At 30.9% G+C, this 24,634-nt stretch overlaps 3 protein-coding genes across 3 annotated transcripts in view; 2 read left to right on the top strand and 1 right to left on the bottom strand.

Annotated features, from left to right (window-relative positions):
* Positions 1-24,634, bottom strand: part of MED6 (mediator complex subunit 6) — a 90,281-nt gene that overhangs the window by 63,072 nt on the left and 2,575 nt on the right. The window lies entirely within an intron of this gene.
* Positions 9-5,253, top strand: LOC146995421 (uncharacterized). Its single transcript, XM_085823782.1, has 2 exons — positions 9-287; positions 2,432-5,253. The coding sequence occupies exons 1-2, from the start codon at positions 132-134 to the stop codon at positions 3,194-3,196; spliced, it is 921 nt and encodes a 306-aa protein (XP_085679908.1). The 5' UTR covers positions 9-131; the 3' UTR covers positions 3,197-5,253.
* LOC146995420 (uncharacterized) lies at positions 4,353-24,373 on the top strand. Its single transcript, XM_085824496.1, has 9 exons — positions 4,353-4,659; positions 17,534-17,646; positions 18,834-18,858; positions 18,985-19,022; positions 19,167-19,203; positions 19,718-19,755; positions 20,233-20,317; positions 20,477-20,542; positions 24,107-24,373. Exons 1-9 carry the CDS (start codon positions 4,353-4,355, stop codon positions 24,340-24,342), a joined length of 945 nt encoding a protein of 314 aa, XP_085680622.1. The 3' UTR covers positions 24,343-24,373.

Raw genomic sequence — 24,634 nt, 5'->3', positions numbered from 1 at the left:
CCATCTTCCTCGTGGCAAAGAATGAAAGAATATACTTCGGTGTCGTAGCGTAGTGAACTGACTGTTGTTTGAAAGTGTAGTGTGCTCTAATAGAACATTTTTCATTTAAATTACTTTATTTATTTTTTATTATGCTACATAAATGCTGTGTTGCAACATGCAAAGGAAATTATAAGAATGGCCCGAAGGTGGCTGTATTTAGTTTTCCTACGGAAGAACAACTGAGAAAACAATGGATTTGGAACTGCAAACGAAAAGATGGATTCAAGCCTACGAAACATTCAAAGGTAAGCATGCATTTCATTTTTAAATTAGAAAATTCCTGAAAGATTAATGTCATTGGAAGAAACATGACTTGAAAATGCGAAAACAAAAAATTCTCAATGCAAGGGAAATAATTTACTAAAGTTCCATTGCATTCAACCATAGAAAATAAAACGAAGTTTTAATTACTTTCTATACAAGCATAGTTATATATTTATTTACTAGGCAGAAATTTCTCTTATCCCATTATGAATGAGTATTATTAATGAATTCTTTCAGTAATTTATATTTTCGGCGTCGGGATCTTTATAACACGCACATTGATTTGGGATTGATTAATCTTTCAGGAATTTATGTTATACAGAGCTTATACTGAATTTTAAAGTGATTATAAAATGGACCCTTTTCTCAATAACTAGTCAATAGAAAATCCACCAACCTTATAAAGTTCATATTATAACTTTAAGTAGATAAATATAAAATGCTTCAAGTCGTAATTTTAAAGCCGTTAATTTAAAGTTGTTTTAGATATAAGTATTTAACTGTTTGGGTATACTATTTCTTTTGATTTAGATAAGTCTCGTTCCACCTATTTTATTTTTATTTTTATTTTTTTTTTCTTTTTAAAACTGAATGTATGCAATGCCCCTTTATTATATGCTAGGAGCATTTGAGAATGCATTTTGCTCGTAACTCATGTGAACAGGAAATTAATGCTAATTATGCAATGTTCTAAACTTTATTAATTCTAAAATCCTTAAAAAAATTATGAAATATATGTAAAAGAAAACAATCGTATAAATGGACTAGTTTTGACAGTAATTATTTTAATTTCTGGAATAAGTTACAAGGTGTTTAAATTAAACTGTCTTGTTCAAATAATATTGCCTAAGCATAAATCCTAATTAGCCTATTAAATTGTTTCATGCACACACACATCTATAAAAGTACGAGTTTCTTATGCCAATAACACCTACCTTGTTACAGTGGTTCACTTGCTACTGGCAGTAAGTTCTTGTGGGCTTGAAATTTACATTAATTTCTTATCTAAAAACACTTATATAAGGGGTTTTGTTTATTTATACTTGTTGCAGTGGAATATGAAAATGTTTCATTGTATTAATAAGTTATATAACTTTTAAAATTTTTGAAAAAAGTTAAGAAAATTATATGGAAAATAAGCAATCTAGTGAGCCTTCCACAGTAATATAATGTCAAACACGATTGATGAATGTGAATATTTCACTCCAAAATTACATAAGAATAGCCTAAAATATTAAATTACTGCAAATAAACTGTTAAATATACAAATTCTTGTTTTTTTCTTTGTGTATCATATTTTAGCACTTATACATGTTTTCAATAATTCAAGAAAAATGAATTTTTTTAATGACTAATGATGTTTTATGCTCTTAAATATAAACATTCATAGGCACACAAGTAAATTTGTACTTCTGGTTGTGAACATATCATTTGTAAAAATGTTTAGAAAAAGAGCCAGTAACTTTATATTTGAATGGTACGAATGAATGTGGTTAATCTTATTCTTATCCATCAACTGATGGTTAATCTTATTCTTTTTATAACTGTATTATCACCATTTTGAATGTAATTCCATAACCAAGTGTTGTTTTCAAATAACTGAAGAAAGAAATATTTAGGATGTAGCAATTATATATACATGAGCAATTGTATGTTACCTGAGGATGTATCAATTAAATATTACTTATGTTATATGCATTTGACATATGACAACAAACATGTGCTAATTATTTGCACTTTTCAAAACTTTATGACAGCATCCATGGCTCTTTTTGGCCCAAAAGAGTTAATAGTTTTGTTTTAAGATTTTGCATTATTCACTCTAAATGGCTGCATCACTTTTTTGCGTTGTGCACTTTAAATGGCTATATCTCTTCAAATTGTTACCATCCAAACATTATCGCCCTGTATTATTTTTAAAGAAATTAAATGATGAACATTTTCCACAACGGTAACCCTTCCCTTAAGCAGATAGCTCTTGAGTGCTTTGCCATGATTAAATAAAAATACAATAAAACCCTTATTAGACTGTGCATGTATTTAAAGGATGACGAATGCTTACGATTTTATAATTGTTTAACCTTTTGATACATGTTTATTTATTTGTTCTTTTTCATATTAAAAGGTGTGTGAACTTCACTTCAAGCAAGAGGATGTTCTGAGGCAAACTGAATTCTTTGATGAGAAAACTGGAAAGAAGATCATTATACCATTGTCATATCCTCGTTTAAAGAATGGTGCAATTCCAAGTCTGTTTCCTGATGGTCCGAGTCATCTTAGTTCCAGTGTTTCATCAAGGGAATCACCAGAGCATAAAAGACTCAAAAGAGAACAAGATGCACTCGAAAAAGCCTTAGCCTGTAGCTTAGTTGAAAAGGAAGAGTATGAACGAAAACAAATGTTTTATAATTTAGATGAAATAAAAATTTGTTTTAATACTGTGAATTTACCAGATAACTGGATAGTTATACACAGGCCTATACATACTATGATTCTTAATATTTCTAATGACAATCATCCAAGAATTCTAAAATCATTATTGATTGATTGTAATTTGAATATATCTGTAGCAATTAGAAATATACCTATTAAATCACTGAAGCAATATGTAATCCCATCAAAAATTAACAACCTTAAAGATCTTTTAAGTATTTTAGAGAAATTAGACCTATTTGCCTCAAATGATTCATCTGAAGACAGTATTCAAAATTATTTACAAATTGTAAATGAATTAATGACAATTTTAAAAGAGAAAATTCCATATAAAAACAATGAAAAAAATTTTCTCGTTGAGCAACTATCAAACTTGAATTCAGAAAAACAACAATATAGGTATTCTGCAGACTTTCTAATATTTTCCACTTCACACAATTTCACCACATGCATATAATTTTATTCGAAATTTAGAAAATATTATTATGCCTCATCCACGGACCATTCAGAAAATTTTTTCAGATTTTAATATATATCCAATAAATGAACAATACAACCAAAAGTTCCTAAGCTACATAAAATTTAAATTTCAAGAACTATCAGAAAAAGATCTGCTTGTTGTTTTAATGATTGATGAAATTCATCTAAATCAAGCATTTGATTATAAAGCTGGTAATTTGTGTGGAATGGCATATAATTGCAAAAATGCTGCATCTAGTGCATATGTTTTCATGATTCGCAGCCTATTATCTGTTTATAAGGGTGTTGTACATATTTTGCCGGTGAAAACACTTAGTGCGGATAATTTGTATATTTATATTAAAAAAATTGTGGGATTAGAAAATATTGGGTTTAAAATTATTGCTATTGTCACTGACAATAATTCGATTAATAAAAATGCTATGTCTCTGTTTTCCGAACCACCTAAAGTTAGTATTGTTTATCAAAACCCTGTTGACAAATCTAGGCCAATGTTTTTTATTATTGATGCAGTGCATATTTAAAAATGCATTAGAAATAACTGGATAAATCAAAAAAATAATAATCAGAGTATGTTTTTCCCAAGTTTTGATGATGCTTCACATATTGAAACTGCATCTTTTTCTTGTATTAAAAAATTACATGAATCTGAAACTGGTAAGTTATTAAAGTATGCTTATGGTCTGACAATAAAAGCTCTATATCCAACTAACTTAAAAAAACAAAGTGTAAAGCTTGCATTGCAGATTTTTAATGATAATGTTGTTGAAGCATTATTTTCTTTTGGGCAGCAGAAAGAAATAATAAATTTCCAAGAAACTGGAAACTTTATTAAAATAATAAACACATGGTGGTCAATTGTAAATGTGAAATCTATTTTTAAAGGGGTTCATAAAAATAATGTATTTGAAACACCTTTCACTGTGGCAGAAAATGATGAAAAATATGTTTTTATGAATAACTTTTTGAATTGGCTAGATAGTTGGAAAAATTTGAATTTAACCTCTAATTGCCTAACCAAAGAAACTCACTTTGCAGTATACCATACAACGTATGCTTTAATTGAGATATCAAGGTATTGTATAAATGAGTTGGGTTTTAAATACCTTTTACTTGGAAAAATACAAACAGATATGTTAGAGGCTAGATTTGGTAAGTACAGGCAACTGGCTGGAGCTCACCATAATATTTCTATCAGACAGGTTTATGAAATAGAGGGTAAATTAAGACTTCAGAGTACATTACCAACCCTAATAAATTCTTCAAAATTTGGAAATATTCCTCTTCATGTATCTGATTTTAAAGACACTGAAGAACAAACTTTTGATGACACTGATGTACAAACATTCATAGATGAAATAACAGTTGAAGATAGTGATATACAGGACATAAAATTGGATGTACCTATTTTGACTTATATAGCTGGATATTGCTGTTATAGTATGCTAAAAAAGTTAAAATGTGATGTGTGTAAATCCAATATTACTATTGATAAGGAGTTAGCTTTAGAAAACGATGAAAATATTCATTCATGGATTAAGGTTTTTGATAGAGGTCTTATGTATCCTCATCCTGATATTTTACATGCTGTTATATACAATTTTATTGTTGTTAAGAAACTTATTTCAGATGAATATGAGCAAAAATTTTTATTTTCGGCAAATCCATGAGTTACAGTGTGTAAAATTACTCTAAATTTACTTCATGAAAATTTTTTTTTAGAGTTGAATGACTGTCCTAAACTTCATGACCCTCAAATTATTTTGAAAAACATCATACAAGCATCAACGAATATTTTTCTAAATAATTACTGCAAAAAGTTGAATGATAATCTTTTAAGTAACAATTTAAATAAGCAACGGAAATTGAAAACATTAAAAAAATAATTTATGCATACAGCAGAAATGACATATACTATGTTTATAAGTTAGTAAACTTTATAAAATAAGATAGTGACACTAATCTATTGTATCTAAATGAATATTTTTTGCAGAATGTAGATAGTATGTTAAATAAAAAAAATAGTGCTTTTTCTATTTGTGTTGTGAAATCTCTATGAACTCTTTCAAAATGCATGCACACACACACAAAAAGCATTTGTAATAGATAACTAATTATGACAGTAAAGTGCTAAAGTTGTTAAGTCTCTTATATAACATCATTTTGTGCAAAATAGGTGTATTTATTGTAAACTAGAGAAATATTGATTTTTGAAGATAAAATACTTTGCCAATTAATATTACTATTGTTTAGATTTTGAAATCAGTATCTTGCAATTTTTTAATATTATTTTAATTGAAGCAGACATGTTTATTACATTAATTTTACACTGTAAGAAGAAAATAAATACAATTTGTTTTTACCTACAATTCCATATGAGTCATTTTTATAGATATTCATGCATTTTTATGGAGGAAATTCACTGTATTCTTATACAATATTTTCATTGTAATACATGCTAAATTCTGTCAAAACTAAAATTAAATACTTTGGAATTAAAATTTCTAATGATGTGGTTGTACGTATACAGGGGAAAACTTATCAAAAATAAATTGAGTAAAAAAATATTTTTAATCCTTCCCAGCTGTAAGGCTTCATGCAGTTATACTAAACTATTTTGATATTAAAAAGACTTAACTGTAATAAAAAATAAGTAGCATCAAGTTACATAAATAAATAGTCATCCCACCCTTTTTCCCACTGTAGTATGCAATGCCATTTCCTATTACTTCCAGTTATAAATTTACTGGTACAAAAAATTCAGGCCAAAAAAAAAAATAAAATCCTTTTCATATGTTTTGCATCCTAATTGTGTTGCTTTCCTTTATTAAAAATCTGAATTATTTTGAAAATTTTAAATCTTACTTTACATCTTAACAATCAGGCTATATTTATTTTCATTTCTAATAGGAAAGTACATAAAACTTGTTATTCTTTCAATTCTAAGAATTGAGGACATTTGATCTATTTAGATGTTTTAAAAGTTCCTACTGATTACCCTGATAAAAATTCCAGTAAATACATATATAAACTTCATATTTATCATTTGCTAAAAAATTCTCAAATAAGTTACAATGAAATGCTTTCAGGAACAAAAATTTACAAGTTACAAAAAAAAAATTATATGCACATAATTAGACAAAAGGGGTGTTACAAACATTTAACAATAAGAATGAAACAAGAATTTTGAATTCCTAGCAAGTGTCAAGTTTGTTGAATTTTTACAATTTTCTTTTTTTTATTATTGGGGAAGATGCAGTTATGTATTCTCAAATAATGATCTAATTTAAAATGCCTAAATATATGAAATGTTTTGCTACCGTATTTTAAAACTACCAATGAATAAATATTGATAGATGCTAAAAAATAGTATTTTTCAAATCATTCTCCAGGTTTCTCATCTGTTAAGAAATTCAGTCCCACACTGAAGTGAGAAAAAAGCGGAAAATGACTAAACAATTATGTGTAAATTTGTATTTATGAGAAACAGAAAATGCCGTTAAAAATTGATTTAAGGATTTTTAGTGTTAATCAATTGTAAACTTGCTTAATTATGCGTTATCCTCTTTGTTAAGGAAGAAAATATTTAATAAAATATATATTCTTCAGAAAGCAAACCAGCATCAGCCAGATATTCAGTATATATTTATTACTACTAATCTGAAGTATGTTGAATTAATTTCTTTACTATACTGTTATTATTTTAAGCATAAAAATATATAAGGAAAGTAAGGTTAGGTATTTGAAATCAGAAAATGCAGTCGATGAAATCAAATCGGAATATATATATTTGCACACACACACATATATATATATTTAAAACCAAACGATATAGTAAGCCTTATGCAAGGAAATAAAAACTACTTTTCATTTTCTCTCCTCTTAAAGGAATAACAGCGATAAGTGGTTTCATGTGGCAACCACGCTTTCTGTACATAAGGACGACTTTAGTGACGTAGTGTGCGGCATGCCGTGGCTTCGTTTATAGGAGGTACTGGTCTAGCCCCTCAGATGCTAGTTTCCTCCTGATTCCTCCCTGATCATTTGCGCAGATTCACGCGCAGCGTGTTTATGTCAGGGAGCTCGGCATGCAGAAAGGAATCAGCTGGCCAAAGAATGCCAAGTTACGAAAGTGCTGCGCATTACTCAGGGCAAATTAATTTCTTTTTTTAGTTTTTCTACAGTATTTTTCTTTTTAAGTCGGATACATATTTACATGTTTGATATTGATTTTTGGTTGTTTCTCATTTTCTATCAAATAATATATTATTTTGATTTGTGTATAAAAGAATTCCAGATATTTATTCATTCATTCATCTATACATCATCGCCCAAAGCTATTACAGATGCAGATATCAAAAGCTAGGAACTCATTTCTTGTCTACTGAAGGCGTCATTTAAGAAGAGATTTTAAAAATTCGGCACCCAATTGGGGGGAAGGACAAAATTTTTTTTTACGTTTTTTCATATAAGGAAGAAACAGATGTACACAAGAGTCTTGCTTTAAAATGTATGGAACATGAATACTTAAAAAACAGTTTCAGAAGTTCGACCCCCCCCAAGGACCCCTACCCTTGAGAATTTGGCCCCCAAGGGGGGTAGGGGGCTGTAGTAATACAATTTTTATTAAGGTAGTACAATAATTGAGACAGATCGTAATAATCATAACAATAGACTAGAATAAATATTATTTTGTCTTTCATTGTTATGGGTTACCAGACTGGCAGCATTGTAATAGGCAAGTCGCCACAGGGGCAAAACATGTTTTCACATATTTCTTCACACTTTAGATATCCGTAAGATTCAGTGGTGGATAAGGCTGGTGCGGTTATGGCCTGATCAAGAAATTCGAACAATCGAATTGACACAGATGACTTAGCGAGACAGCCCTGCGAGGGAGGGTATGTGCGTAGAATTAATACTTTCTCTGAAAAGTATATCTTCCAATGGTATACAAAATGCACAGATACGACAAATGGCAAAATCTATTCTGGATAAAATATCAACTTTTAGAATAATTTTGTCTGCTCATGTATATTTGAAAATATTTCAATATACTGAGCCAGTAATTAAATATTTGCAGACTAAAGGATTAGATTACATCCTAGCATATAATATAGTTATTGAGGCTGCAAGCTCTTTAAAAGCCATTTCTAGAAACTTCAATTTAACATTTAATGCATCAAAATTGTTTGCAACGGATTACAATAATAAACTAGAAAGGCTGGGGTGTGATATAAAAGAAGAGCTACCTGTTAGAAGATACAAAAGTGAAACAATTAGACGATGAAGAATCGGCCGACTATAATTTAAATTGCTCTATCAAACAAGTTATTGTCTTTACTTTTATATTGGATAATGCCATTTAAACGATGAATAGTAGGTTTAAAGGGCATAGGAAGTTGTATGAAGACATATCACTTCTCGATCCCCAAAACGTTTCGAAGCCATTTATCTTTTTCAAATGGCGCGTCACAATTTCGACAGTGTTTCACAGTAATGGTCAGCGTTTACTGTTTCACCATGTGTAAGGAACTCAATGAGCAGAATGCCCTTCTTGTCCCAGAACACTGTGCACATCACTTTGTGTACCGATAGCGTCTGTGTGAATTTCGTCACGACTGGAGATCCACTATGTTGCCAATGCATTAACTGCTGCTTGGTTTCTGCGGTGAAGTGCAGAATCCAAGTCGCCATCATCGTCATTGTGATACCGTTACAGAAATGTCAGTGCTGCTTCTAAGCGTTCAATTTTGTGTTCAGATGTCGGGTTTTTCGGCACTCACCTGGCACACAATTTTTTGAACAGCAGGTGCTTAGTGACAATCTCTTGCAACAAGGATTGTGATATCTGCAGAAAATGGCTGCTCAGCTTCATAATCGTGAAGCGACGGTTCTCCATCACGAGCTGCCGCACAAGCTCAACAAGATCATCATTGATGAGGGACTGTCTGCCACTGCACTCTTCATTATGAACACTTTGACGACCTTCTGAAAACTGCCTACACCAACGATGCATCATCTGCTTTACTCATGATGTTTGTCCCATAGACCTGACAATGAATTTCAATTGGCGCAGTACTTGCATTCAAGAACTTTATCACTGACCCAACCTCGCAGACGGCAGGAGAAGGAATAAGAGCTTCCATCTCGGACAACTGCAGCCATGCTACTGGCACGAGGCACAAGCGTCTAGCCCCTCAGATGCTAGTTTCCTCCTGATTCCTCCCTGATCATTTGCGCAGATTCACGCGCAGCGTGTTTACTCCAAAAAGCTTGGAGTGGTCAAAGACGTTTTTTTTTAAAACGACACGCGTTTAAAACATTGCAAACTTGGTGCGCATTACTGAGTGTAAATTAATCTATTTTATTAGTTTATCTGAAATAGTTTTCTTTTTAATTGGTATGCATATTTATTTGCTCAGATGTTTTATTATAAATCCATACATAAAGGAAGAATTCCTGATTTATTCACCTACAGATCATCGCCCAAAGCTATTAGAGATATCAAAACTTAGGAGCTTATTCCTTTTGTACCGAAGATGTTATTTAAGAAGCGATTTTTAAGATTCGGCGGGCAAAACGTGTTTTTATGTTTTTTCATATAAGGAAGAAACAGATGTACATAAAATTCTTGCTTTAACTCTTTCGCATCGAGAGAGGGCAAAATCTCAATTCCCCAAACATCGAAAACGCCCGTATCTAAGAATTTCTCCTGGAATGCTTTCCCTTTCCCCATGACAAGTTGAATACTACAGTGCTAACAATAGCCTTACTTAAGTAAAGCGAGAACTTCTTTCTTCGATGCTTTGACACTGCGTGAAGTTCCCCCTTGGGACGGGATTGCAACTTCGGGCATCAAAAGGTAAACACTGACAGTAAACAAAGGAAAGGAAGGAACAAAGGAAACAAGGAAGCTACTTTTAGTAGCTTCAAAAGAATGATTGACATGTGATTTAACAACACCTGAAAGCAATGAGTAATGCAGTAACGTGATGGGGGAAAGCACTGGGTAGGAAATTATTCAGGTGTTTCGGGCATCCAGCCGATGTCTGAATGCTCGGGCGCTTGGGGCGACTTCGACGCGAAAGAGTTGAAATGTATGGAATATGAATACCTAAAAACCAATTTCAAACGTTTTCAAAATTCGGCCCCGAAGGGGGGGACGTGTTCTTTACATATTCCTTCATATCTCAGATATCCATAAGACAAACTTATGAATTATTGCTGTAAAATGTAAGAAATACGAATAAAAGCTGACATCAACATGTGTGGGGAGGGGGACTGATTGGCATAAAATACAAGTTTACATAATGTACAAGTAAGCCTTATTCAAGGTACAGGAATACCAGGTACCTTTACCAGGTATGTAAAGCTAGTTAGCATTAAAAAAAAATTAAGGTTTCTACTATTTAATGTTATTAATAATTAAAACCCCAAAATAAAAATGTAGCAGCATGTGGCAATTCACAAAACTGTGATGAGATTTTTACAATGTTCAGTTAGTTTTAAACAATTCTACACTTAATAAAATGGCTAGTGCACAACATGTGAATGTACACGGGGTTGAATAATTAGAAAATAAAAAACTTGACAAATATTAAATAGTAGAAAATATTGCTTACTGTTCAAATTTGGGATTGACTTAGTTTCACCAAAATATATTTATTAACATTAAAACGTTTGGTAATAATCTATTGACTGAACAGTATAAAAGTAAATGAATGATTGATTGTATGGACAATATTTGGTACTGTTGGACTTGGGGGGGGAGGAAGGAAGACAGTAATGCAAGGAGGATGAACAAAAATAGACTTATGCATTAATCACAGAATACATCAGCCTATCACGAGGACCTAAGATAAAGGTTTAAAACCCTGTTCTGAACTTCTACATCTGTTCCTGATCATTTTAAGGATCAGAGTGGGAATTATCTTATTATTAAAGAGAAGTTCTGAAGAATGAGAGAGATATTATATAAATAAGAAAAAAATATCATCTGACACATATAAAACACTTACAGGCAGTTGAAAGAAGATGTTTTAGATAATAAAAATGGACAAAAGGAATTGTGAATAGGTATTAATGACTATTGTTAAAATATATACAGTCAAAAGTCATAAATCCGGACTCGTCGGGACTTTGGCGATTCCAGATTATCGATTTTTCCGGATTATAGATCATCAGTTTAAATCTGGTAAGATGGCATGCAGAAATTGCAAAATTAAAAATATGAAACTGTAATTTATGAAATAAAGAACAATTATGATCTAAAGGGTATCAAAATTTACAAAAATAAAAAGCTTAATATTTATTTGTTTATATTATTAAACATTTCTTTCAATGTAAGTTGTTTAAGTTGCTTCATTTCATGTGACAATACTTTCTCTTTAATTCTATTAAACAGACATAATTTCTTGTAACAAAGTTCCGCTGTTCAAGTCCTATAATTGCTGTGTCGAGAATACCAACTGATTTGTCAATCGAAATGTTTTAGTTTTCAATAACCTCTCTGTCACTTTCTTCACTATCTCTGTCACTTTCTTCACTGAATTATAATGACGAGGAACTTGATTTAAATCATATCAAAGACAGAGTACATCGGGATGAAATACTACATTTTGTAAGGAATTATAAGCCAAATAAAATAAAAATATCTGCCCTGAAGATAAGGATAGTGCTGACAGATACAACTTCCAATTCATTGTGTGCAGCGGCGTTTCTCTCCCTCCCCCTGCCGCAGAGCAGCGTGAAATTGATAAACAGATTTCTGATTTCAAAACATACTTTCGCTTTGTAGATCCTTTACATATTAGTAAATATATATCGGAAATTCTATTTGACATAATCGAAAGTTTAAGCTTACTTTTATAAAATTGCTCTAACAGTCTGCAAAAAATAATAAGCCGGATCCAATTCGAAGATTAAGGAACAACGCAATTTGCAACATTAACTGAATTAGATAATTTTAGCTTAGCCTATACCGTCCGTTATACATTCAATGCGCATGCGTAAACGTATTATGCGCATGCATATTCATGGCCGTAAAGGTCTTACTCGCACGCGTAAACGCCTATGCGCATGCGTCGGCGCAGAAAGTTTGTAGCTTTGAGGTCCGGATTATAGATCATTTCGGATTATGGGTGTCCGAATTAACAACTTTTGACTGTATTTTTCACTAGATATGTTAATTTTTTCTGTGCTATTATGTGTAAAATTTTTGTGATCCAAAATAATTTTTAGAATTGTATTATTATCTTCATTCTGTGATGTTACTATTTTGTCAGTTCCCTTTTCATTTTGTATTTGAGAATCCTTTGGGTATTATATTTTTATTAGGTGGAATATCTTTATTAGCACTTGGGAAATGTATTTCTTGTGCATTTAACATATCAGCCGCTACTAGTTGTAGTGGTGCTGACTTTAGAATCTTGTTTAACACATCACATTGTTTGTCAGATTTTAATGAATCTACTAATTCTAAACATGTTTGTTTCAGTTCATTCTTTCTGTGTTCCCAGGGGCATAGCTAGATGGAGGCATCTGTTCCCGGGCGCAGAATCCAATGGGCGCCAAACTGATGTTACGACATTTTAGAATTAAATCTTTTCCATCCTTGGCGAGCAGTAGGAGGCGTGAAATCTTCAGTTGTCCCTGGGTGCTGAAAACCGTAGCTACGACTCTGCGTGTTCCAGTGAGAGGGTCTGTGATTTTTTTTTTCGGCTACTTAATTCATTTTCATCTTCTATAATAAGTGGATAATTCATTATGTATTGTAGTTGTAGTATAAGTAGCAGTATTTCTAGTGTGCTGATGTAAGTAATGTATTTAATAAGTAGCAGTATTTCTAGTGTGCTGATGTAAGTAATGTATTTAATAAGTAGCAGTATTTCTAGTGTACTGATGTATCTAATAAGTAGCAGTATTTCTATTGTGCTGATGTAAGTAATGTATTTAATAAGTAGCAGTATTTCTAGTGCGTTTGCACATACTCCACCTAACTTATAAGGTATTTCTCCCGCCTTCTTGGTGTGGTGGTCTGCACGCTGGGCGCATATTCCAGAGGTCCGTGGTTCGATTCCCAGCGAAGGCATTGCTAATTTTTCAATCCCTCTTGCTTTCAATGTAAAATTCTAATGTCTGTACAGTGGTGCCCGAACTAAAAGGGTGTTAGATGATCGTTCTCCACACCCAGGATTTGGCGATTAGGTCCCTTAAAACCCCAGTCGCCCTTTAAAAGGGGGAGTATATAAAGTATTTCTCCCACCTTCTTGGCATGCCTTCATGGTGTGATATGTATCCAGAGGTCCGCGGTTTGATTCCCGGTGAAGGCGTTGCATATTTTTCATCTTGCTTGCTTTCAAAAAAATACCTAATGTCTCTACAAACTGATGAATCAATACAGCTGCATATATATAATTGAATGCATAAATTACACACAGTGCACTGTATGTGACATGTACAAGTTTTGTTACTTTCATGTATAGTGTATATTTCTGTATGTGTTGATGAAACAGACCACTTATTCTCATTCTCTATTACTTATAAACATAGTGTTTCATTTGTTTTTGTCTGATTCTTAAAAACCAAATCTTACTTGTTAATTTATTTGCTGTAATTAAGCAGTTAATCATTTTATCTCTTACAAATCTCATAATACCATGTATAGTGTTATCCAATCTCTGAACATTTTTTCTATGAAGATAAATATATTTTAATGTTCGGTGAATTCATTCGATGTGCATGTTTGTGTTAACACTACTGTGAAGTCTATAACAGTATGCCCAGCTAGATGTATTTTGTAAATAATATGTTTCAAAGTAATTTACAAATTCAATAGTGTCAGGATCTTCTTTAAGTAATTTTATTGCTGCTTCTGTCAGTGTATGAAAAGTATGAATGTCTTGTTCTTCTAAGAGAGATCTAATAATTTATATGTTTTTGCCTGTTATTCAACACCATTGATTTTCTTTTTTTTAAATTGTTTGTCCAGGCTCTATCAATATGCCATGCACAAAAAAGACGTTTCTGTAGTAAACCCACTTCAGACATAAATATTTGTGGTTGTATTTGCCCAACATTTTCTTTAATACATGAAAAAAAAAAAAAAAAATGATAGCACTGGCTGATCACATGGATTAGAAATTAAAAATGCACATGGGAATCCTTGGCACAAATCATCTATTGTAAGTAAAGTTATGAGTTCAAATCTGTATGCATTCACCCCATGTGTACCATCAATACATATACAAGTCAGAACTAAATTTTTTCAGTATCTCTCTTTGTGCTTCTGTCATCATTATCAAAACAAAATCATTTCCTTTTAGAAGTGAATATTGTGTACAATATTCACTCATGCTATGTTGATCCCTGGGTTTTATAAAATGAAATTCATGAATGTTCAGAATTTTGCATTTCAGGTACCCACGTATCTATACAAAACCAATCATTTTCATGTTTAACAGAATTAGAAGACAAATTGAAAGATTTTTTTGATGTTATGTCAATCTTGTTTTGTAAGCAAATGAACCTTCTCAAGCCCAGCATCTCATAGAGAATTTCTAATTTCATCTAAAATATTATCCAGAGAAATTTTTGCTGCTATCTTTGATGCAATATTTTTTATTTCATCTGTTGTTAAAAATAAGTGACCTAAATCATTCTGATTCCCAATATGTATTTTCTGATATGTATTTGCGTGTGAGATTATGGCAAAGCCTCAAGGGCTATCTGCCTAAGGGAAGGGATGCCTTCGTGGAGCACTTTCGGTTTAATCCTAGTATCCGGTGCACACGGGATTTGGCTACTTTTGGTGACTTTATGATGAGCAGTAAAAACAGAACATATACGATGAGTAGTTAACGGGTCATTCAAAGAAAATATACAGTTAAACATAGTATATACTATGTATGTAGTATATATAGTATGTGTGTATAGTATATATATATATATATATATATATATAGACGTTCTTTGGATCATTTTTGTTGTTGGCGATAGTTTTCAAAGTCGCGCCAAGGCTGCACCATATACTAGGATTTTACCGCACTTTCTAAGGGAAACTAGTTCATATACACGTTACACATGGGGAAAACCATGAAAACGCCTATGCAGCCAGTCCGTTCACGGGATTCAAACCTCGGACCGAACTACCAGTGTTCAGCGACTTTACTGCTCGGCCACTGGTGGGCCCTATTTTTCTGATATGACACTACACATTTGCCATCTGTATGTTCTGTTACTTTTAATTCAGCTGGGCAATATGCATTTATTTTACTGCTATCAAGGACTTTTAAGTGACGCAAACCTTTACTTTCTGATATAAAATTTCCTGAACGGTGGCATTACACCATGTATATTAAATATGCTTACTCCATAAGAAATTTTGACTTCGTATTATTTTCAATTTCTGCCTTCCATGCCAAAAAATCATCAAATGAATTAAATTCTAGCTCAGTATGATTCAAATCAACATCATAAACATTATTGAAATGAAATAATTTTTCTCGCTTTTCAAAATTAGCATAACATACAGGACACACATAGTTACCTGTTAGAAGTATGAATTTTATTTTGATATTTCCAATTTTTTAGGTCACTAAATTTCAGATAGCAGTCCTCACATTTGTATCTTGGTGATCGACCACTTTTTAAAGAATCATTAATGTAGTATTATTGGAGTGTAATGTGTTGGTATGCCGTTTCAAACTGCATTTATTTTGGTACGTTTTTAAGCAATCAGAGCATACAAAATTATTCTCAGCCACACTAAAATTATTTGCACAATCAACCATACTATTAGAACTTAGTTTTCAGAGACTCGATTAATGTAGTATTATTGTAATGAAATTTATATGCATGGCGTTTCAAATTGTATCTATAGTTGAAAGTTTTAAGCAATCACGGCAAACAAAATCAGGTTGATCTTTACAATATGGTAACTGGTAGTTTGGCGACATTTTGGAGGCGATAAAGGTTACTACCTGGGACTTTGGTAATAATGTGAGCAGTACTCAGTTCCGATCACGCATTATTTTGCGTGAGGGAAATGAGAGATCATGGGATATGTCATGTGATATTAATGGACGAATTACGGTTCTTTAATCGGAAAAGGGGGGAAATCAGGAAAAAATGTGGAAATTTTGTATTTAGCTTTATACTGTGTTGTGTGAAACAGTGTTGTTTAATTTTTGGATCCCATGGCCCTAACTTAAGTTAATTCGAAATGGGTATTTAGGCATTGTGATAAAGAGAAGTTTGCTTTTTATTTAGCGGAGGAAGTATGGAGGAAAAATTTGCAGAAAAAATCTTTCAATAATTTTATTGAATGAATTAGAAAAGTGTATCCGCCACGTAATCAAGATTCTGAAGAAGATTAGGTAAGTTAGTATTTTTAATTATTTGAGGATATTATTTTTATGCATTGTTCTAAATGTAAGGTGGAAAGGAATTTGGTATTATTGGGAAAATTGTTATTAGCAATGATTTAGTTTAAAGTAATTAGGATTGTAAGGTAATTTTTATTAATTTAATGTATGTGCTCATTTATATTTTAAGTAGTGGTTTTGAATTTAATTATATTTTAATGAAATGATAGTTATTTTGTGAATTTTATGTTTGTAGGAATTTGGTATACGTTTAAGTTGAAATAAACGTGCATGGAAATAATTTAAATATTTGACACTAAGTATTTGTAATGCTTGCGGTATGAATTCGTTGGTGACGTGTATAATGTAATAGATGATTTAGAGGTAAAAGTTTTTGGATATTTTATTTATTTTATATGTGGAAATGTTCATATTTGTAAAGGGTAAATACTTTTCCGCGATCAGGTAATTTCATATATGTTCTTTTTACCGGGTTTAAAGATTGAGAAAATTGTCATGTATTTTCGTGAAATTTTTCTAATTTATGAGAAAAAAGCAGTGTACATGGATATAGTGAAGAGTGTGCGCAGTGCCATTTTTGTGCAATTCTGGGATGTTTTTTTAAGTAAAAGTAAGTCGGCGTGTACATGGTTTATGTGTTTGTGTTATTTTGAAAAACGCGTAAGGAGTATGGTATTGTGCACTTTTTCCCAATTTTGCAGTGAATATTTGTCATGATTAAGCAGTTTTGTTTGATAAAATTTCTAGCATAAGTGTAATTCGGCTAGTAGATTGTTGGAAGAAGTGTTCAGTAGATAAGAAGAAAAGAAACATGTCTTTACTTCGTGAAGACAAAATGGCGGCGGGGAAAAAAAATAGAGGGTTGCTGTAGGAGAGTTGGTTGCCAAATTTTCGCCAAAAAATCACCAAGTTACCATAATGTAAAGATCAACCGAAACTTTCATATGTTGAAGAAAAAGTCCTTGCCCTGATAGGGAAGACTTGTGTTGAAGGCATCACCTCATTAGAATTTGATACTAGTGCACAATATATAATAAATGTAAGCATCTTTTGAATTTTGTAATGTGTTAATTTCAGATATATAAATTACATTTTTTTTTCATGTGTTATGATGTTCAAGATATTACTGATATTCAGTGTGTTTTAAATCTTATGAATGTCATTAAAATGTGAAAAGCAAGTATGATATTCATAAATAGCTGAATTTTCTGGTAAACATTTGATAAAATAGGTATAAGTTACTGAATACTATTTTCTAGTTTTGAGTGCTTGGATTTAAATTTAACAAATTTGTTATTATTTATTTGAATTAAGTATATAGTTATAAAACCACAGGTTTTAGTCCCCTTTATAATTCAAGTAATATACCCATCATGGCAGAAACTGTAATTTCTTGTATAGTTCAAACAAGCAAAAACTGTAGAAAATCCTCAAAATATTTCCGTCTTTCAAAGAATTATATATATATGTGTGTGTGTGTAATTTATAAGAATATTTGTGATCCTGCATGAAAGCTTTCCTTTCCTTAAACAGATAGCATTCTTTATGTTTGTCATAATTCAAACCTATTCTGGTGGTTTGTGAATTTCATGACATCTTTTTAACAAGTGTAATAATGTTATTGCCTTAACAAAAATGTAAAGATAATGTGTTAAAATTATGATTTTTAGAAGAAAAGCATTAAAATGTTTTTAATTCCCTGTGTCATGTATTAAAATATCTTTTATTCTAGCAGTTTTTGAATACCTTGATACTGAAATTGAAATAATAATATGTTATAAAACATAATTTCTGATTTGTTTTTCAATGAAAGAAAAAAGTTACTTAAACGACAATAAAATTTCATTTCTAGTTTTCCATTTCTGATAATAAATGTTTATATTCTAACTATTTCAAAATATGCTAGTTTCAGATTCACTTGACACTTTTCCCTAAATATTTACTTTAGTGAGTTTGGTAGGTATTACTGTTGGCTAAATCTCTGTATTTACACCATTTATTACATTATTTTATTTATTATTTACATTATTTATTATTATAATACAAATTGCGAACTTAAAGAAATGTGTAAGCTAGTTTGCATTAGCAGATTTCCAGTTTCATGCAGAAAACCTTAATTCTTTACATTTCAAATAATTTTTAAGTTAAACCAAAGTTTTCTAAAGTTTCAATTACTGTATAGTTAAAATTTAATTAAGTAATATATACAAATTTATTTATCTTCAGGAACAAAGAAAACTGGAAGGAAATAGTAAGTTGTTACAAAATTAATTTTAAAATTTAAATCTCATTTTAAAAGTATATTTTTTTAATTTTTATTTTGAAATCATTTTCTGTAAAATTTCTTTGTCTTATGTAATATTTTATTTTTTGGAAGCTTCAGAAAATTCTGTGATACATACTCCAAGCCAACAGGTAGGTAGGTGCTAGTGCCATTATTTTCAAATAATCATGAATATGTTTTAATTTTTTTTTGTATAATAATTTCTTAACATAAATATTTATTATAAATATTTCTTAATAACTTTATATATGTATTTGTTTTTTTCATTTTTTTAGAATACAGCATTAGTTTTCACGCCACATTCCTTGAATGGTAAGTGTTTGAATACTTTAGCCAAAAAATTCAGACTTTTCCAAACCACAGCTTACTTGTATGCAAGTACATAATGTAACGCATTTAACCATTCTTAAAAATAAAAATACACTGTTAATGAATTGTGATAGAATTCTGAAAGAATGGAATTTTCAGATTTTTATTATATATATTGCTATCTAGATTTGATATGAATATATAAAAATATTAATTACATTTTTATGTAGTTCAAATAATTTCCACAGGGTACAGATATACGTATCTGTTTGCATGAGTTAGGTATCATTATATTTGTGCACTTCAAAAGTTTAAAAATTTTTAGGAAATGTAAATCATTACTGAAATATGCTTGTTAACTATGCTTACTTTTAATTTTGCAGTATGTTTCTATCAATGCATATTATGATAAATGATGTTGCCCTATATTAGTAATTTTAGAAGTTTTCTCTGCTATTCTTCAAATAGTTGTGTGTCGATGAATGTTCTACTAATATTTTTTTTTTTCCTCTCCTAGATGACAACTGCAGACCACAATATCATCAACAAAATTTGGTTAGTATTTCAAAATTTGAATCATTTTTATAAATCTTTTAAAATGCAAAAATTGATGAATTGCAATTATTATGATTTCATGTTTGCATTTGAATAAACATTTTACAGACAAAAAAATTATCATTTCTTTAATTTTTGTCTTTGTTTTATATGGATCTCTTGTGGGTAAAATTGATACACATGTCACTCTGTCTCTTCTGCAATGTTTTTGAAAATTTTTATGGGAGATAAAATATCTATTTTGTTGATTTACTCACTTTGTTGTTTTCAAGCACTCAAAGAGCAAAGCAGCATAGTATAACAGTTTTTATTCTGTCAACTTTCTGAAAGTTATTAGCTTCACTATCCATCTTATCACTTGAATTTTCTCTTGGAACAGATGTATTAAAGCTCCCAAAACATGTTAAACTGATACTAATCTGTTACTGCATTATACAATAGGTATGTCTGTTTCTGTAAACATTTATTATATTTCAGGGATCATCTTCAGTAAACAATTACAGAATATCTGATGGAAGCAATGCAAATTTTGCAGTTATAGAGAATGATGAAATGCCTACTGGTATTATATGCTATCTTTTAATTATGATTATCACCATTTTATGATTATGCAAAATAAAAAATTATCTCTGATTGTATAAATATGTCAGAGCAAATTGTTGAGTAAATTGTACTTATTTCATATGATTTCTTCTCATTTTTCCCTCTAAATTTACTTTAGGAAACTCTACACCACAATGGCATTCTGCAGCTGAAACACCACAATGGCATTTAGGGAAACGAAAAAGTTTGTATTCTAGTTATATAAAATTACAGTATATATGCTTTTAAAAGCCTTATATGTTTTTGCCTTATTTATATGTGTCTAAATAAGCAAGGAAAACCATATACTAGTATAAAATTATAAGAAGATGTAAATGAAAACAATGAATTGTATAATTTATTATTTTTGTTGTAAATAAATTGCCCTTATGGAATTCACTAATAACATTCAGGAGGGGGAGGGAAAAATATGTGAAATGTTCTAAATTAAATGCTCTGGTAATCCATTTTTTAAATAATTATTACTTGTGTAATTGATATTAAGGTAAGAAGTTCTGTTGTACACAAGATATGGCTATCTTCAAACCAATTTCTGGCTCACATTCTTAAAAATTTTCATCTAACATGCAAGTAAAATTCTACCATTTAAGAAGTACAGTATATATAGTACAGTCAAAAGTCGTTAATCCGGACTCGACGGGACTTCGGCGATTCCGGATTATAGATCATCAGTTTAAATCTCGTAAGATGGCATGCAGAAATTCTAAAATTAAAAATATGAAATCGTAATTTATGAAATAAAGAACAATTATGATCTAAAGGGTATCAAAATTTGCAAAAAGAAAAAGCTTAATATTTATTTGTTTACTTTATTAAACATTTCTTTCAATGTAAGTTGTTTAAGTTTTGCTTCGTTTCATGTGATAATACTTTCTCTTTAATTCTATTAAACAGACATAATTTCTTGTTCAGTTACAAAGTTTCGCCGTTCAAGTGCTATAATTGCTGTGTCAAGAACACCGACTAATTTGTCAATCGAAATTTTTTTGTTTTCAATAACCTCTGTCACGTTTCTTCGCTATCGGAAGCGAATTATAATGATGAGGAACTTGTTTTAAATCATATCAAAGACGGAGCATATCGAGATGAAATACTACATTTGGTAAGGAATTATAAGCCAAATAAAATAAAAACATCTGCGCTGAAGATAAGGATAGTGCTGACAAATCAACTTCCAATTCATTACGCGCCCGCCGCCGAGCAGCGTGAAATTGATAAACAGATTTCGGATTTCAAAACATACTTTCGCTTTAGATCCTTTACATATTAACAAATATATATCGGAAATTCTATTTGATATAATCGAACGTTTAAGCTTACCTTTATAAAATTGCTCTTACAGTCTGCAAAAAATAATAAGCCGGATGCAATTCGAAAATTAAGGAACAACGCAATCATCAACATTAACTGAAATAGATAATTAGATAATTTTAGCTTATACGTCCATTATACATAAAATGCGCACGCTAAAACGTATTCTGCACTTGCGCACACTCATATGCGCAGTCGTAAAAGGTCTTACGCGCACGCGTAAACGCCTCTGCGCATGTGTCAACGCGGCGCATGCGCAGAAAGTTTTTAGATTTGATGTCCGGATTATAGATCATTCCGAATTATGGGTGTCCGAATTAACGACTTTTGACTGTATTCAAATTAGTGTAGTATGCAAATTCGACAAAAAATATGACACTTTCTTTTTCATCAGCCAGCAAACTCAACAATCCTTTTACAATTCATTGTGAGAAAAAAGTGTACTCTATACAAAAACATTAATAAAAAAAAAAATTAAAAAAAAAAAAAATACTGTTCAATCCAGAAGATGGAAATATGCATGAACTGAAATGAACATCTGCTGCCTGCATGTTGTACATAAACAAATTTTGGCAACATTATGGTTTGTCACATATATAATTCTGTGCATGAATACTTTTTGGAGGGTAGGTGGATAATCAGAAAGAACCAATAAAACATATATTAATCATTAAGAAGCGTTTCTATTGCTTTTAAATTATTCATTTGAAAATTATATAATTATCATCCAAGACACAAAGATGGCAGTTTTTCAGATCAAAGATCTTTCATTTGATAATGAATCAGAATTGTATCTGTAATTTGTATCTCCCTTTGAATTATCCCTGTACTTATTCAAAGTATTTCTCATTTCAATTATGTTATATTATTTCTAAAATCTCCTTTGCAACGATCAATGTTTAATTATTTGTAGATTGTACTTTGTTCAACAAATTCTCATAATATTGTATTATAATTCAATATACTGTAATGTAATTTTCAATAAAGACGTTGGGCGAGGCCAACACATCTCCTAGTCAGAAGACTTCAAAATTCATAATAGGTTTTCTAAATTTAATTATTGGCATTATTATATTCATTGAGCTTTTGCTTTAAAATATAAAAATTTCTTAGCCTATGGCTCTGGTGATACCTCTGCTTAAGAGGTGCGGACCAGATAATCCACTTTCATGTTGTAATATTAAAATATGTACATTATGTTTATAGGAAGGAGATAAACGCTGTAAACTAAAAATTATCTAAAACTCTTTTAGTAACTTATTGTTTGTTTTGTGCAAGATGTTTTCTAAATGTAAAGGGAAATATAATATGAAGAGTAAAACTTATCACAGCAATTTCTTCTAACGATGAACACACTGTGCCAGATAATGTTAGTTTAAATAACATTGAGGATTACTGGTACTTGTATTTTCTATGTTGATGACATGATTAGAAGACTAACATCATCTTCTTGGCTTAGTGATAAATAGCAATATCATTTTATTCAGAGGCACTTACCATCATCAAGACTGTGAAGGAAATCCATAATATTGCTGGGAAATATGTCATAACAGGTCTTTATGGCATTTTCACTTTATATTTAAGAATAGCTTCTCTTAATAAGCATGTAAGGATTATGTTAATTTTACTAACAGTTAAATTTTGAGTTAAACTTCCTTTCCTATCCCTTCTTAATTTCAACTTACCACTTCCGGCCAAAACGTAGTTTTAGAATCACGTCTAATGCTAATGAGGAAGAGTGGTATTTAACCACAAAGTTCTACTGTCTTAATGGGAGAAATACCAAATATTCTGGCTAGCACATGTCTGCCATTTTAGGCTACTCTCTCGTAAGCTATTATTACGCTCGGCCATACTTTAGGCCCTTGATAGCTTCGCAGTCAATTAGCATTAAGAGGCCAACTCTTAATTTAGTTGGGCCCACCAGCGGCCGAGCGGTAAAGTCGCTGAACACTGGTAGTTTGGTCCGAGGTTCGAATCCCGCGAACGGGCTGGCTGCATGGGTGTTTTCGTGGTTTTCCCCATGTGTAATGTATATTACGAGCCAGTTTCCTTTAGAAAGTCCTCCACGAAGGCATCCCTCTCTTTAGGCAGATAGCCTTCCAGGCATTGCCATAATCATACACACACACCTTAATTTAATTTATTTCTTAATCTTTTAAGTTGAAGCCCGAGTGTCGGCTATATTCTACAACTTCAAGTCGGAGTTCTATTAAATCTTATTTGAATAATAAAAGGGTCTTTTAACCCTTTCCAAGTTTATTTACTGTCTCACAAACTCAAACGATTATTTGCTTCCTAGTTCTTAACATTTTTCACTTTCAACTGTAACTTAGAATTACACACTGGGGAATCCTACAAGCATGTTGAAATAAAACGGAAACTATCTATTATAAATTAAATTTTTAAATGATAATTTAAAAAATTTTATTTTTAGATACAGGTTCTACAATAAGAAATAGAAGAATGAGAGAGAAAAGGAAAAGAATGGAGATGGAGAAAATTGAAGATGAAGAAAAGGACATCATTCATACTCAAAAAAATATCTGCAATTTATTAGCTCAGATGCACGATTTATTTGAGAAATCTGTAGAAAATCAAAGAATTTGTATTGAAAATCAAAGAAAAATTATTGAAAACCAACATACAATCATAAATAGCTTGAGAAAATGAATAAAAAAAATTTAATATAACTTTATAAATTTTCTATTCTAATATATTTTTTAAAAACATAGTTTTGAACTCGATACTGAATCATAACAAAAACTGATTTCTTTGCTTAAAATTTAGAAATCCACATATTTCTTGATTAGTTTTGGCATTATCAGATCTTTAATGATTATTACAAATTCACTTTTGACCAACTTCATGTAATTTTATTCTCACGAAACATGTCAGAGTGCTCAATTTGTAAATCCAGTAAAAGCATAATTATGTTACTAATAACTACACATTATGACCAATG

The sequence above is a fragment of the Stegodyphus dumicola genome, chromosome 9 (genome assembly GCF_044657685.1).
Source record: "Stegodyphus dumicola isolate Sdum_Otavi_A_Nest chromosome 9, ASM4465768v1".
Lineage (NCBI taxonomy): Eukaryota > Metazoa > Arthropoda > Arachnida > Araneae > Eresidae > Stegodyphus > Stegodyphus dumicola.
This window is presented reverse-complemented; position numbering and strand designations above follow the sequence as displayed.